The sequence below is a fragment of the Nuphar pumila genome, chromosome 6 (genome assembly GCF_984573655.1).
Source record: "Nuphar pumila chromosome 6, dmNupPumi1.hap1.1, whole genome shotgun sequence".
Lineage (NCBI taxonomy): Eukaryota > Viridiplantae > Streptophyta > Magnoliopsida > Nymphaeales > Nymphaeaceae > Nuphar > Nuphar pumila.
The window spans coordinates 30,820,903-30,838,155 of record NC_143254.1 but is presented as its reverse complement, the minus strand read 5'-3'; the positions used below and the strand labels follow the sequence as shown (position 1 = coordinate 30,838,155).

The 17,253-nt window shown below is 43.2% G+C and overlaps 1 protein-coding gene across 2 annotated transcripts in view; it reads right to left on the bottom strand.

The window, feature by feature from the left end:
• LOC149834547 (putative potassium transporter 11) overlaps nucleotides 1–16,255 on the bottom strand; it is a 78,975-nt gene extending 62,720 nt beyond the window's left edge. The window contains exons 1-3 of one of the 2 annotated variants that reach the window (XM_090010183.1): nucleotides 16,060–16,255; nucleotides 15,211–15,436; nucleotides 11,923–12,168 (exon numbers count right to left, since the gene is read on the bottom strand). In XM_090010183.1, coding sequence (XP_089866309.1) covers nucleotides 11,923–12,168; nucleotides 15,211–15,436; nucleotides 16,060–16,182 — 595 coding nt within the window. In that variant the 5' untranslated portion in view covers nucleotides 16,183–16,255. Of the gene's footprint in view, nucleotides 1–11,922; nucleotides 12,169–15,210; nucleotides 15,451–16,059 lie in introns of both variants that reach the window. The other variant, XM_090010184.1, reaches the window with a different exon arrangement.
• Nucleotides 16,256–17,253: the final 998 nt, after the last annotated feature.

The following is a 17,253-nucleotide window of genomic DNA, read 5'->3' as shown; positions in this document are numbered from 1 at the left end:
TTGTGACCTTGTTCTATGAACGAGAACAAGCTAGTTGCGTGGTGGTTCACAGCCTACGATCAATTGAATCGTATGTTGCATTTGTCAGTTGCACTGCTTACTTGCTTTGAACTGCTTACTGTTTGCACTACTTACGCATTTGCACTGCTTACGCGCTTGCACTGCTGACTCGCTTGCACGCCTTACTCGCTTGCACTACTTATTCGCTTGTACTACTTACGCGTTTGCACTATTCACCTGCTGATGCAACTCACGTTGAAGGAGGGGAGAAAATAATGGCCCACCGTGAATCGGTGGGACTGTCTTCTTTATTAACTCAGAAATGTTTCAATAAACAATAAAAGAAATGCAATAAACAGGGAAGAATGCAATGGAAAAGAGAAAATAAGTAAAGAAGGGAAAACTGCAACAAAAAGAACAGTCGGCTGGGCTTCTTTTAATCTTCAATCCCTTCACGCAACCCTAGACAGCCTTTTAAAGACTGTTTACTGGGCCGGGTCGTGGATCCAGGTTTGGATCCGACCCACGATCCGGTTCAGTCTCCCTTTGCAGCTGGTTCTGGTGCATGCGAGCTCCACCACGCCTGACGTAGGTGCGCAGGGGTACTTCCCTGCGTCGTGGCTCCGTCCCTGCAGGTGAGTTATCTCCACGGGGTCTTGCATCTGCCCTGTGTGGTGGATCGAGTGGCACGCTGGGCCCAATCGGGTCCTGCCCTGCATCATTCTCCCCTGGTTGGGAAGAAGTCGGCTCTGTCGACTTGTTGTTGCCACGGTAAGCATATAGATCAGCCACGTTAAAAATAGGAGAAATATGCCAATCATCGGGCAGCTCAAGGAGGTAAGCATTTGAACCTAACCGTCGGAGGATCCTAAAGGGGCCATACTTCTTAGGACTTAATTTGCTATAGGTACCGACAGGAAAACGCTCTGGACGCAGGTACACACAGACAAGTTGATCAACCTCGAAATGGACATCACGACGACCCTGATCTATGAAAGCTTTGTAGGTCTCGTAGCTTTCAACAAGTTTGGCCCGGACTTGGCTGTGAATGTCACGCATATATTCAACGGCATCAAAGGCATCCGGAGCTGGAGCTGAGAGATCTGTCACAAGGGCGAGGTCAACGACATGGGTGGGAGAACGACCATACACTACTTGGAACGGGGATTTACCAGTGGACCGGTTAATGGAGTTGTTATAGGCGAACTCGGCTTGAGGCAGAACGAGATCCCAAGTTTTGACATTTTCACCCACTAAGCTCCGTAATAAATTTCCTAAGGTGCGGTTCACGACTTCGGTTTGACCATCAGTCTGGGGGTGATACGCGCTACTGAACTGGAGCTTAGTTTTCAACAGGGTCCATAGCGACTTCCAAAAATGGCTCATAAAACGTGTATCGCGATCGGAAGTGATTGTGTGAGGTAGACCGTGAAAACGGGCAACATCTTTGAAATAATATGAAGCGACTAAAGAGGCATCGGTGGTGCGCTTGCACGGGATAAAGATAGCCATTTTGGAGAACCGGTCAACAACGACTAAAATTGAATCAAAACGACGTGGTGTACGGGGAAGGCCCACAATAAAATCCATGGACACATGCTCCCACGGTCGCTCAGGAATGGGTAACGGGGTGTACAGACCACTATTCTGACGATGACCCTTGGACACTTGACACACATGACAGCCTTGGATAAACTTGGCAACATCTTTGCGCATTTTGGGCCAAAAGTATCGTTCATCTAAGAGAGCGAACGTCTTATCATGCCCGAAATGCCCTGCTAACCCACCTTCATGTAATTCAGAAATCAACTGAAGCCTGAGAGAGAAATTGGGTACACATAATTGGTTGCCACGGAAGAGATAACCATTATGAATACAAAAACGGGGGTCAAGGTTACGAGCGGAAGAGGTGCATCCTTCCCAGACTTTGTGAAAATCAGGGTCCGTAGAGTATAACTCTTTGCATAGTTCAAAACCTATGACCTGCACCGACATAGTCATCAACAGGCTGTTCTTCCTACTAAGAGCGTCAGCCACCTTGTTCAGGGTACCCGATTGATGCCGAAGCGAAAAGGTGTACTCTTGCAAGAAGCTGACCCACTTGGCATGACGGACACTCAACTTTTTCTGACTATTCAGGTACTTCAATGCCTCATGATCCGTGTACAAAACAAATTCCTTGTAAATGAGATAATGCCTCCAATAACGAAGGGCTTGTACAACGGCATAAAACTCAACATCGTAAGTGGAGTATTGGCACCTGGCTTGAGTCAGCTTCTCGCTAAAGAAGGCGACAGGCCTACGATTCTGACTCAAGACGGCGCCAATCCCCACTTTAGAGGCATCACATTCAACCTCAAAGACTGCACTAAAATCGGGGAGGGCTAAGACAGGGGCACTGGTCATTTTGTCCTTAATGATCGTAAAGGCTTTGCTCGCCGCTGGCGTCCAATGAAAGCTAGTACCTTTTAGGCACTCTGTGATGGGGGCCATAAGGGTACTAAAATTTCTCACGAAACGTCGGTAAAAGGTGGCTAACCCGTGGAAACTACGGATCTCTCCTATAGTCTTTGGGGTAGGCCAATCGACAATCGCTCGGACTTTAGCGGGATCGGCCTTGACGCCATCAGAAGACACAATAAACCCTAAGAACACGACACTGGATGTCATAAACTCACACTTCTTGGCATTGGCATACAATTTTTCCTTTCTCAAAATATCTAAGACTTGACGCAGGTGACTCAAATGATCAGACAATGAAGAACTATAGACCAAGATGTCGTCAAAGTAGACAACAACAAACTTCCCAAGACACGGACGCAAAACTTGGGTCATCATGTTCATGAAGGTACTGGGGGCATTAGACAACCCAAACGGTATAACTAACCACTCGTACAATCCATCACGTGTCTTAAATGTTGTTTTCCACTCGTCTCCCTCGCGTATCCGAATCTGATGATATCCGCTTTTTAAATCAATTTTAGAGAAAATGGAGGCACCGGATAACATATCATCTAGACGAGGAATGGGAAAACGGTACTTGACGGAGATGCGATTGATCGCATGACTATCGACACACATGCGCATGGACCCATCTTTCTTGGGAGTGAGTAAGGCAGGCACGGCACAAGGACTAACACTCTCACGAATGAAACCCTTTTTCAGTAATTCCTGAACCTGTCTTAACAACTCCGCGTGTTCGGAGGGGTTCATGCGATAAGCTGGAAGGTTGGGTAGACTCGACCCGGGTACAAAATCAATGGCATGCTGAACCACCCTTGTCGAAGGTAATCCATCAGGAAGGTTATCCGGCATAACGTCGCGGAATTCCTCGAGAAGAGGGGCAACATCCGCGGGAATGGACACAGGTGAACTCATTACTGGCTTAGCCACCAGGGCATAACAATAGCCATCTTCCTGGCAGTGGTCCAGGAAAAGCCGGTACGAGAGGCCTGCGAGTCGGGGGACTCGCTCGGGTTTGTCAACTGTGGGGAAACCCGTCTCCCGGATTGGTAGAAGGACGATCTTATGGCCATTAAAGATAAAAGAGTAAGTGTTCTTGCGGCCATCGTGAGTGGTCTGGCGATCAAACTGCCAGGGACGTCCCAAAAGAATGTGACACGCATGCATAGGGGCCACATCACACCACACCTCATCGTGGTAGTGTTCCCCCATGGAAAACCGAACTAGGCAACGCTGAGTGATGGGAACCTCATTTCCTTTCTTAAACCAGGCCATCTTATAGGGTTGGGATAACGTTTCGGTGTTGAGTTTCAAGGTAGACACCACACTCTCAGATACCATGTTCTCACATGCTCCGGTGTCAATGATGACATCACACGCGTGACCTTCACAGTTGCATCGAGTCCTAAAAATGTTGTTCCTTAGCCATTTCGATGGGGTCAATTCTCGGGGTGTGGTCAACACATGACGGATGGACAACAAACTTTCGACGTTGCCATCGAACTCTATAACTCCCCGCTCATCCTCAACCTCAACTAATGAATTGTCCTCACTATCACTCTCACTTGCGGACTCGACAATCCCTTCAACTAGATGAGTGTTCTTGCTCACGGTCGGACACTTGGACGCGACATGTCCTAACTCTTGACACCTAAAGCAACGAAGGGTTGACTCAGTAGGTTTGGTTTTGGACCGGGTGTGGAAAGCTGGACCTGACTGGTCAGATTTGCTAAGGTCGGTCCTAGGTTTTGAGTCACTAGGGGAGCTTGCTCCCCTGGTTGGGAAACTCGGCTTGGGTCGGTTGGAGGGCTCACTACGGGTCGTCCGATATTCCTGCCTCCGCTTCAGCTTATCCTCGATGTTCATGGCATAACTGCTGGCTTGATCTAATGTTTCGACTGTGACACAACTAAAATCATCAGAGATAGCAGGGCGGAGACCCGAAATGTACCTCGTGACCTGCTGGCGAGCTGTTTCCTCGATCTGCACACGCAGGGAAAGACGATGGAACTCCGCGGTGTACTCTGCTACAGTTCGGGAGCCTTGGCGCAGGGTCAGGTATTCCTTGTAGGCTCGCTCGGCGTGATCCGAAGGCACGAACTTTGACTGCATCAGTCTTTGCATTTCCTCCCACGACTGTACGCGTTCTAATCCCTGCCGCTCCCTTGATCGTTGTAACTCCACCCACCATGTCTGTGCTAGGCCTCTCAATCGTGTAGAAGCTAACGAAACACGACGATGTTCAGCAACTGTGTGATAATCGAAGAAAAACTGCACTGCATAAGACCAGTCGAAAAACTGTTCTGCGTCGAATCGCCCCGCAAACTCTGGAAGATCCAATTTCACGCCATAGGTGGAAGAGTGGTCTGGTGGTCTCTGTTGTCGCGGCTCCACTATCCCTGCAGGATGCTCGTTCCAGAAAATGTCGTCGTCCCAAACTGCTTCATTGCCCATATGATGGTATTGTTCGCCAGGATGCTGGTGTTGTCGATCTCTCCTGATGGGGGGTCGGCGGTCGGGACGCGTCGGTTCCTGCTGACATTGCCTTGGTCGGGTTTGCCCGTGGGCGGGCACCATCTGTGGCCGGTATGAGGGTACTGGAATGACGGGAAGTCCAAGGTTCGGGGGAAGGTTCGGTTGAGGTTCTGGTTCCGGACGGGTAGAATTGGTATAATATGGTTGTGGGTTAGGAATATAGGGTTGGGCCGAATATTGAGTTGGGTTTTGGGTCAAGTCTGGGTAAACGGGTTGGTTTGGGTTTGAGTATGGGTATGGGCCTTGGTTTGGATAAACGGGTTGGCTTGGGTTTGGGTATGGGTATAGGTATGGGCCTTGGTTGGTATATGGATGGGTTGACTCGCCCGATGGAATGTGAATCGGGCCCACTCCTACACTACTCGTCGGACCCAGATAGGGATGGGAGGGATCGAGGTTCGAGTTTTGGGGATAATAGGCTTGGTCTGAACTCGATCCCCGATCCAAGAGATTATGGGTCTGGTTCTGACCCGGCTCAAATCCAATCTGGAGCTCCGTCCGGGTCCGATATGGGTCTGGGTCGGTATTGGATTCGATTGAGGGTTCGAAACTAATGGGTTGGGTTTGGTTCGGGATGAACCGCGAACCAAACCCAATTGGATTGGCTGGGTAAGGGGGTTCGGATCCCAGACCTGCTCCCAGGGACCCAACGGATGGTCCCCGAAATCCAGGCCTGGGTCCTGCTGAAAACTGTTCCGGCCCGGACCCTTTCGGGTTCGGACCCATCCACACAGGTTCGCCAGGTTCCACCCGCTGGCTGGTTATCGCAATGCTTCTGCGCGCGGGACCAGGAGGGAGAAACAGCTCTTTCCGGGGTCGGGTTGCTGCGCTGGGGCCCGCAGCGGGGTCCTGCATACTGCTGGGTCCTTGCGGACCCAACCCTACCTGCGGCAGACCCACAGGAAACCGAGCCCTGGTCTGGGGTGCACTCGAACAAAAATTTGTGGCAGGACCCGGTGTGTCGCTGGGTTCCTGCAGGCCCAGCCCAGCCGGTGGTATAGCCCCCATGACTCGAGGCCAGGGCGATACTGAACCAACGACATGGGGTTGCCCTGCCCTACCTTCTTGGTTCGGATGGGGGGTACCTGTTGCGTGTGACGCCGTGGCTGTCGTACCTGGGAGTGGAGGAGGATCTGCTGGTCGTGGAGCAGCAACACAGTCTGGTTGACAGGACGTCGGCTGGGCTGCTGCCGCGTCTGCTACGACCTTCAGTGCACCCTCCAGTCTTTGCCTTGAGGTCGCAGTGGAATCCACCGGCGACTCAAGGGCAGCGACTCGGCCTTCGACCCCATCCAGTCGCCGGGATATGGTTGCCACGTCCCGACTGATACGCACCACATTTTCTTGTATTTTTGTCAACACCTCCATGACACGCAGCATTGGGTCTTCGCTGCTCGCCTCCTCGCGCGCTTCGCCTTGTACCGGATCGGTTCCCTCCTCAAGAGCCATACCGCTGATGAAGTCGGAACGCCCGCTGCTCTGATACCACTTTGATGCAACTCACGTTGAAGGAGGGGAGAAAATAATGGCCCACCGTGAATCGGTGGGACTGTCTTCTTTATTAACTCAGAAATGTTTCAATAAACAATAAAAGAAATGCAATAAACAGGGAAGAATGCAATGGAAAACAGAAAATAAGTAAAGAAGGGAAAACTACAGCAAAAAGAACAGTCGGCTGGGCTTCTTTTAATCTTCAATCCCTTCACGCAACCCTAGACAGCCTTTTAAAGACTGTTTACTGGACCGGGTCGTGGATCCAGGTTTGGATCCGACCCACGATCCGGTTCAGTCTCCCTTTGCAGCTGGTTCTGGTGCATGCGAGCTCCACCATGCCTGACGTAGGTGCGCAGGGGTACTTCCCTGCGTCGTGGCTCCGTCCCTGCAGGTGAGTTATCTCCACGGGGTCTTGCATCTGCCCTGTGTGGTGGATCGAGTGGCACGCTGGGCCCAATCGGGTCCTGCCCTGCATCACCTGCTTGCATTGCTTACCTGTTTAACTGCATATCTGCTTTAAACTACGTAGCCTATTGAATTAAATGTACTTAATTCAGTTCCCTGTTAGTCTCTCTTGTGCACCTACTAGTTTTTCGTGAAACTAACCCATTTTATGGGTACAGGTGATGATTAGGTACACTACGGGCGATGGCGCGATTGCAAGATGGCTTCAAGACTTCTTCTTCCTGCTCTTAGCTCGCGTCCTGGACGCTTGGGTTTGTACCAGTTTTCCCTTAGGATATCCGAATCTTGCAAATTTTGGTTCTTTTAGCTAACGTGCCCAAAGTGTTCAGCTTGTCTTATGATTTATCAAAAGAAAAATCTTCCGCTGATTTCATAAACAAACTCTGAAGGAAAGAGATATTTCTAGTCTCTTGCCTGTTTTTCTGAAAGGGTTCGCAAGTTTGAAATTTGGGGCGTTACATCCATATGCCTCCCCATCCTAAGCACTGAGCTTATGATTCAATACACTGGGAGTGGATAGAGGTTTACAATCCTTAATACCTGCCTTATCCAATAAATCCAAGGTATATTTGTGTTGAGTTAATGAAAGATATTTATCCCGCCGGTCTACCTCAACCCCCAGGAAATGACGTAGAACCCCCAAATCTTTCATCTTAAACTTTCGACTCAGGAGAGCTTTTGTAGCTTCTATATGTTCATCAGAATTCTCAGGTAATGATAATATCATCTACATATATGAGAAGTAAAATACTGACCTGACGATCTCGAAAGATAAATAGAGAATGATCGAGGTGAGATCGAATGAACCCATGTCGTTGAACTTCGACAGAGAAGCTATCAAACCAAGAATGAGAGGCCTGCTTTAGCCCATAGATTGCTCTTCGTAATTTACAGACATGGGTGTTGGGACTGTGTTCTGCATAACCAGGGGGTTGTTCCATATACACTTCTTGTTTCAGACTGCCATGAAAAAATGCATTTTTGACATCAAGCTCACTGAGTGTCCATCCATACTGAACCGAAAAAGATAAAATTAATCGAATGGTTCCCATTTTGACCACAAGGCTAAAAGTCTCATCATAGTTTTGCCTGTATTTTTTAGTAAAGCCTTTGGCTACAAGTCACGCCTTGTAGCGTTCAATGGATCCATCAGGTTTACACTTGATCTTATAGACCCATTTAGAACCTACAACATTTTTTTCTGAGGGTCTAGGAACAATCTCCCAAGTTCCACATTCATGCAAAGCTTCCATCTCCTCATTCATAGCCTCAATCCACTTGATTGACATGTATGCCTGCGAGAAACTGACGGGTTCATCTTGCTTTTCAATCTGAGAAACGAATAATTGCAGGTCCGTAGAGAAGTTGTTATAACTGACCCATCTCTCAATAGGATGGCGAATTCTTCCAGTTCGCCTGGGTTGCACATAGATTTGCTAAGCATTATTCTTGTTTCGTTGTACATAGACGACTCCTTGAAATTTTGCGGCATCTGAAGTAGGCATGCTAGGAGCCTGCGCATTTCTCAATCCTTCCATCTGAGGCTCTGCATTGGTCTCACTCCGTTCAACGGGTGATGTGTGGCATGAGGGAACATCATGTGTCTCTATCTCGTTAAGTAACTCAGTAGCAAGCCATGACTGATACCACTCAACGGCCCTGTTGTGCCCATCTATACTCCCTAAATCCTCAACAATGGTTTCATCAAACACAACATTTCGTGAGACTCTTGATGCGATGAGTGGTGGGGTCATAGCATCGATACCCTTTGTATTGATCGGCATATCCAACAAACTTGCACATGCATGCTTTGTCCTGAAACTTATCACGTTGAGAGCTATCAATATGAACATAACATATACAACCAAACACTCGTAATTCATTATAATCAGGTTAAATCCCGAAAAGTGCAAAATAAGGAGATCGGTTCTCTAGCAATCTCATGGGTAGACGATTTATGATATACACAGTTGAGTGGAAGGTTTCCGTCCACAAACTCACGGGAATGTGAGTGTCATGCAACATACTCAAGGCACTTTCCACAATGTGCCGATGTTTTCTTTCCGCCACACCATTTTGTTGTGGTGTATGTGGGCAATATATACGACGACTTATTCCATTATCTTAGAGAAATTCAGTAAATTCCTTTGATAAATACTCGCCTCCTCCACTACATTAAAAATATTGAATTTTAGACGAGAATTGATTTCAGACTAAAGCGAAAAATGAGCGAAAGAGTGAACACCTCATATTTATGTTTTATAAAATAAATCCAAGTATATCTGGAATAGCTATCAATAAAGGTTACGTAATAGCGACTACCAGATAAAGAAGATTGTGGGGCAGGTCCCCAAACATCAAAATAAACAATTTCAAATGACACTGAAGCTCTTTGATTTGAAGCTCTTTGATTTATTGAATTAAAAGGAAGAACATGACTCTTACATAGTTGACAACTAGAACAAAGAGAAGTATCAGGATCAACACTCAGATTAGACTCTGGAACAAGTCCACTCGACACAAGTTTCTTAATAAATGAACCATTATAATGACCCAAACGACGATGCCAAATCTCTGGCTTATTACACTGAGATAAACTAAAACAATCTTTGGACGACACTAGCTGGACTGGTTGAATGACCGACGAATTTGATGAAGCACCACGAATAGAAGAAGAAGAAGATTCCTTGAGGACATACATGTTTTCTTGTCGTTCTCCTTCAACGAGCATCTTCTTCGTGAGAAGATCCTTGACACATACAGAAGAAAGAGTAAATTGGACGGAAGAATTAGTATCATCAACAAGTTTAGAGACAGAAACAATATTCTTGACAATACTGAGAGAATGATAAACATTGGACAAATTTAAGGAAGTATTAGGGAGTGAAAGGTTAACATTTCCAGTATGAGATATAGAGTGAAGGGTATCATCTCCAGTTTTAATACGAAATTTTTCACGATAAGGAATAGGTTTTGAAATCTTACCAACATCACCTGTCACATGTGTTGCAGCCCCATAATCAATGTACCAGGTTCCTTGTTCATTCTGCTTGAAGCTTAAACCTGAAAAAGCAGATATCAAAAGATTCTTCACATTATCATTTTCATCATCCTTCGAGTCTTCTCCTATTCTTCCACTGTGAGAGGATCCTGCACCATTAAATTTTTCTTTGTTCTGTGAGTTGTACCAACAATTGGCTTTGATGTGCCCCCTTTTGTTGCATTGAAAACATGTCGGTATATTCCTGGAGCTCTGGTTTCCTGGGAAGGGGTTAGGTGACATGTTGGGCGTGGGCAACAATCCTCGTCCTCCTTGACTATTCCTTCCTTGTCCATGTCCACCTCGAAAGCCTCCACGTCCTCTTCCTGACATCATCCTTGTAACCAATACATCATGGTTGCTGGAGTTCAGGGCCATTTCCTCTCCTTTAATTGTAACTTCATACTGCAACAACTTCGTGCGAAGATCTTCAAAACTTGGCAATGAAGGGAGACATAGGAGGGAGGTGACCAGCATGTGATAATTGGATCCAAGACCATTCAGTGTCTCTTGAACCTTTTCTTTGTTAGAAATTTTACAACCCACCATGGCCAGTTGATCAGTGATGGTCTTGACTTTGTTTATGTACTTTGTAACTGACAAGTTTTCTTTCTTCAAGAGCTGAAATTCTTTCTTTAAACCAACTGTATGCTTTTCGAGCTCACCTCAAGGAAAATATGACCAACACATTTCTCTCCATCCAAACTGCTGAAAATGATGCTGAAAAAAAGGAAGTTCTTACAAATGACATGGTTCTGAATTTCATTTCTTAATACAATGATTTTGGCAATTCAGACGTTTCCTTCCAAACTATTTAATCTTTTTTGCTAGCCAAAATATTACAACTTGAGGGCTTTTGGATAGACTATTCATCTAAATACTGATAAAAGATTTAAATATTATGTGCACATATTTGTGGAAATGCTAAAGAGTATAAGGTTTTTATGTGCTTCATCCCACTGGCAAAATTCCTTGTATTACTAATTAGTCCATAGAGTATCTTCCTTAAGCCCATGATTGCAGTATGTAGCCATTGATCCTAATGAGTGGATATGAATGCAGTGGTGGGTTGGTTCGCAAACATTTCAAAAAACCATGGAAGCAAGATATTTGAGGGAGGGTTAGTAGAATGAAAATAAAACATAGAGTGTAAGCAAAGTATGTGGTTAGCTAAAAGGATGGTAGAGTAGAGATAGAAGACCTTATGTGTCACACTAGTAAGTTCCATCCTTTGACGCTGCTATAGAAAAGGATAGTAGACTTCATGAACACAAGATTGGTATGGATGATAAGAACAAGCTAGTATATTATGTCATAAGCAAATGACATTCTAACTGAAAGGGTACTTCTGTAAAAATATAGAAAGACATTACTAATTGACAAGAAGAGAAAGTGCATCTAGCTGCCAGCCTGCCAACAACATAAAAGTACACGATTACGAACAAATATACTAAAGAAAGTTAGAAGTAGCACCAATGAGAACCTAAGAAGATTCTTGTACATCCAATAGAGATCCATAATAACATCGTATAGAAAAGATCGCATGACAAGATCAAGATTAAGATGAAGCCTACAAAGTATAGACATCATCTTGACATATCCTACCCAATTGCAGATATATTAGGGGACAGAGCATGATCCTATGAAGTACATAAAAATGATCTGTATTTCTATCAGAATCAACAAATAACATTAATAATTGATAGAGGGTATGTTTTGAATAATATTAACTAGCTTTTCACATGCACTCCTACACTGGAAAAATAAAAGGTGCAAGATTAATTTAACAAGAACATCACAAAAGTAGAATCTTAATAATACCAAATAGTTGCAAATAATGCTATTGATACAAGTACAGAATCATAGCAAGAATAAGAAGGTTTTGGGATGAGTGAAACATGAAAGATATCTTCATACTGCAGCACCTGATATAGCCGGAGTTAGAATTCCATCTCCTATAACCATGCATGTCCCAACAAGGACAAGAATAAGAAGGCAATTTTTTCTGTGCACACTTGCCTCCATCCATTTCTTCGTCTTTGCAGCAAATGACTTCTCGTATATTTTGTGGCGACTATATGTGGTTAAATCTTCATCAGTGCGATGCTGGTTTGGAATAGTTTTTATTTTGGCATGCCGACAAATAAGGGAATACAGTGCAAATGTCCCACCTGCATAGTAGAAGGATAATTGCAAGGCCAATGATCTACATAAAGAAAACTGAAGCCACAATTCTAAAATGAATGTTCCACAAGGCTGCTGGCAGTCAACAGCATTACCTAGAATAGGAGCTTTAGTCCATGCATGATTGACTGATTAATTGTGTGATATATATATATATATATAAAGAGAGAGAGAGTCTTTGGTGTGGATGTGTGCGTTACAAATTTGGTATTAATTACTAAAATCTCATCCACTATTCCAATTTCAAGTACATCAAACTATATGAGTTTACATCCAAATTCTAGATATCAATCATGACTCATATTAAATAAACCACATCAAATGCTTCTACATGGTCCAATCTACTTGAAAATGCAGTAGGTACAACTGTACTCATCAACACCAAATTTCCAGTATGCACATCAGCAACCATACATACATACATACATACATACATATGGCATTTTGACTTCATATTGCAGAGTGGATCTCAAAGGACATAAAAGATCTCCCTCCAAAGTTCCATACATATGACTTGTATTAAATATGGCTTTCCACAGAATTCTATATGTATCTACGAGATTGAGTATGGAATTCTGTTTACTCGTTAAATTGAGTATCCATGTCCCTCCTTTTTCTGCTAGGATTGAAAATCCTGCATTTTGCATATTTATAAGATCGAGACATTGGTGTCCGTAGTTTTCAGAGGTAGGCCACGTAAGGCAAGGTGGCCGTGCGGACCCAACCAGGGTTTTCCTTGCTTTGCCGAGGGTTCCTCATCATAAAAACGGATCGAGTCATTGGGTTCCCGAATAGTATAAAAAAGTGTTACAAATCACAGCTATTTGACTTGGACATGTTCTAAAAAGGTCAAGGTATTTTGAATTCTTCGCTGACACATACAAAGCTAGAGAAAACCTTCGAATGATTTCAATATTGGACATTGGGAAAATTGATATAATAGTGTTTGAAATCTCTTTAGAAAGAAGATCTTTCGTCTTATGGTAGCTTTCTCCAGACCCATATATATATATAGATATAGATAGATAGATAGATAGATAGATAGAGAGAGAGAGAGATAGAGAGAGAGAGAGATGTGTAGCTTCCAATCCCAGACCCCTTTGAAAAAACATACTTGCATGTGTTTTGGGCTTAATCCAAACCCATAGAAGTTGATTAACTAAAAATCAAGAATTCTTGTTAAATTGATTCGATCCAAAGCATGGTTTTTAGTGAATAATGATAAGCACGTCTACAGGTTTGGATTAAGCAGAAAATGCATGCAAATACGTTTTTCAAAGGAGTTTGGGATGGTCTAGGAGATAAATGGTTTGAAAGCTACACGTCTCTCTCTCTCTCTCTCTCTCTCTCTCTCTCTCTCTCTCTCTCTCTCTCTCTCTCTCTCTCTCTCTCTCTCTCTCTCTCTCTCTCTCGCTATATATATATATATATATATATAGAGAGAGAGAGAGAGAGAGAGAGAGAGAGACTGCAAATGAGGATACTCAATGGAAGATATTCATATTTCATATTATATGGAGAACAACCTAATCACAGTATGCAAAAGGTTTTTGCTGCACTTTTTACATGTATTGATAAAAACTAAGGGCAAACTCATTTCTAAAGCAGAAATATGCTGATTTGTTGACTTATTGAAATTAAAAAGGATATAAATGCTTTATTTTTGATAAATTAGCTACAGACACTTTAAAATGTATTTACTTATTTATTCATGTTTATTTCCAAAAGTCATGCACATGCTAATAGGTTCACCCACTTTCATCATCCATAATAAACATCAAAACTTTTTGCTAGTATTTTACCTTGAATAGGGTCGCTGCAGACACTTTTCTGTTATTTACAAGTATAATTGTATCTACTGGTTACTTCTCCAAGAGCCAGAAATATTTCACAATAACTAAAATGCGTGCCTACAATTTATTTGAAGAAAAGTACATTGATAATGATATCCCAAACAAAAAATACCATGGACGATGTGGAAGACAATGGAGACAAAATAGAGGACATGCTCACTATGTCACAGGCACTTATTTTATCATGTGTGCCCTATGTCGACATGACATGACAGTAGACACACCATGTCATTTCATGGACACAGTCAAACTCATTTCAGACACTGCCAACACTGTTTCCCTAACTTCATCATTTTCTTTGTAAGATCTTGATTGTTTTAATCAGGTTTTTGACTTAAATTTATTAGTTAATCAAAATAATTTAGAATTGCTGCTCAAGAATTTGCACTTAAGATGATATTCATATTTTATTACTTGCAAATTGCAATTAAGAATTTTGAATGTACATAATCATATAAACATTGTGCATAAGTGTATGTGTGCTTTTGTATGTGTCGCGTGTGTGGGTGGGTGGGTCCCTACGTCCTAGTTCTACAAAACTCTCTTGTACTAAGCATCTTCATGTCATGTCCCTACCCTATGTCTACTATAATGGCGAATCATAGAATAGGAATTCTTTCAAAGTCCTTCGAAAAAGGTACTCTCTTGAGGGGTAAGTACATTAAAGACAAAATCTCTGCACAGGAGATAGAAACCATGACGTTTAATGGATGCCTGCAGTTTGTATGAAAATAGACTTATAGAAGGCCTATGGTCAACCCAATATGGGATTATTTGAAGTTGATGATCATTTTTTGTTTTCACAAAGAATGGGTGGATAGCACTACGTGTTGTGCTTTCTCAAACTCCTTGGCCCTCTAATTAGAACAATTGAAACTTAGGCAACCTTGGGGCTTCTTTATTAGCTCAAAATCTAGCCAAACACTAACAGGGGATCGAGTGAACGATCTTGCAATTATCTAATAGCGAACACAACACAAATAAGAGCTTAATCTGTTGGAATGAAATGGACCAAGCTTACCAGGCCCACAGCATCAAGTGATCAAAGTACCAATGTGAAGCAATACGCTTTCAGCATGATTCTATGAAACTACTATGCAAGCATATCGATTGCCACACCAAAATCCATTGAGAAACCATTGATCATATCAAGTTTTATAGTCAGAATCGACTTACCCTGTCCATTGTCGTTCGCCCTGAGAACTATAAACACATATTTGAAGAGCGGAATGAGAGTTAAAGAATATATGATCAATGAAAGAGCTCCGATCACATCCTCAGGGTCGCTCATTCCTCGAGGAAATGTACTGTAGAAGACGTATAAAGGGGACGTCCCCAAGTCACCATAGACCACCCCAAGACTCTGAAATGCAAGCCGTAGCACCAAGAAGGATGAAAAAGCCTGGAGAATACAAACTACGGCAAGTCAGATGAAGCCCAAAATCACAAAATGAATGAGAGAAAGCAAATCACAAAAGTATCCACAGTATGTGAGAGCTCAGATTCAATTTCGATCTGTTTCGAAATTCTACAATTCGGACTCGAAACCGACTCCAAACGTTTCGGAAAACCAGTCCCCCCTTTCATCTTAACTGCCCTCTTCGAGCTTGTCCGGACTTTTCGCGCCAATTGATCAGCTCAAAACAAGGGCAAAAGGGTAGCAATAAACTCCTTGCTTGCATTCAGCCATCTCTCTTTTTCTTTTACCAATTTTTCACATGTGAAGAATCTCCGCGTTCAAAAGCACAAAACAACAAGAACAATCTCTGTGAAAATTGGGCAGTTTCTATCTATGGTAATGCCGAAAAGGATCACTAAATTCACTGAGTTTTTTTTTAGCAACAAATAGATTCGATTCAATTCGCGGTTTCATCACTTATAGTTTCCTTCTTCGTGAACAAAGCTGATTCGAAATTGTCTTTCATCTCAAGCCATAACTTTGCAACAACAACAAACAACAAGTCCAAAGAACAAACGACTGGGAAAGGGAAGAATAGACAACCAAACTTATCAAATTTTTAGTACCTTCTCCCTGTACATGTTTCTGAGCCTCCCAGCCTCTTCATCCATAGGCTGGTCCAGCTTCTGATCCAGAACCCACATATTCCCCTTATTCGAGTCCTCTGTATCCCCAGATGCTGAGGCCATCTCCCAAGGACTTCAAGACCCCAAAGCTTTCTTCTATTCAAGATCCTCCCAACTGTAAAAACCTCCCCACAAATTGAACCCCAAAGAACCAACGATTGAAGGGTCATGCAATCAAGAGAGAGAGAGAGAGAGAGAAACTTGGTTCTTGGGGAGCCGGAAAACCCGCGCCGGAGCTCAGGCTTGCTAAATATAGAAACCAACCTCCACCAAATACCGCCAAAGTGAGGAGACCAACGCTTTTTTGGTCGCTACAAAACAAGCATTTTTTCACTGCCATCTTCCAGAGAGATGTTGGATCTTGTACGTTATTATTATTATCATAGATATTTTTTCACTTCTCGTTTTAGTTTATTGATTAGATCTCTAGAATCGTTTTTTTTTTCAGAAAAACGAAGGCCTGAATCGTTAGAAATCGAATCAAAGCCGACAGCTTTAAATCGATGTATTAACAGAATATTTTTAAGTTAAAAACAAAATTTTATATATAAGCCAATTCTGGGAGAGCAGATCACCAAATCACTGTTGGAAAAGTGATTTGGCATTCTCACCGTCCACAATGTACAGAAGACCTCATGGTCCCTGGGGGATGAAACATTGGACGGTGAAGATGTCAAATCACTTTAAAGTGATTGAAGTGATTTGACAGATGACTTGATCAGATTTAGAATGGTGTGACAAAATATTTTTAAAATATTAAAAATAAGTCAAATAAGCTTTGTTTTGTTTTGATTTCTGGCCCAATCTAACGATTCAGATCGATTTTGATAACATTGGCAAATACAAAAGGTGCATCTTGATAACATTGGCAAATACAACGGGGGGCTCTGGTAGGAACTGTCAGTGCACCTCCACTTGTTGCGAGACATTGCAGGTTCAAACCCCAGTGATATATTGAATAATAACTGGTGCCTAACCCCAGTTTGCCTTTAAAAAAAAATTTGGCAAATACAAAAGGACCTTACTTCCTCTCCAAAATTCATAAACTACATCCTCTATTTATCATTTTCCCCCAAACAGTCACCACTAAGGTATTTTTTTTTACCCTACTTTTTGTTTTTTTATAGGCAAGCT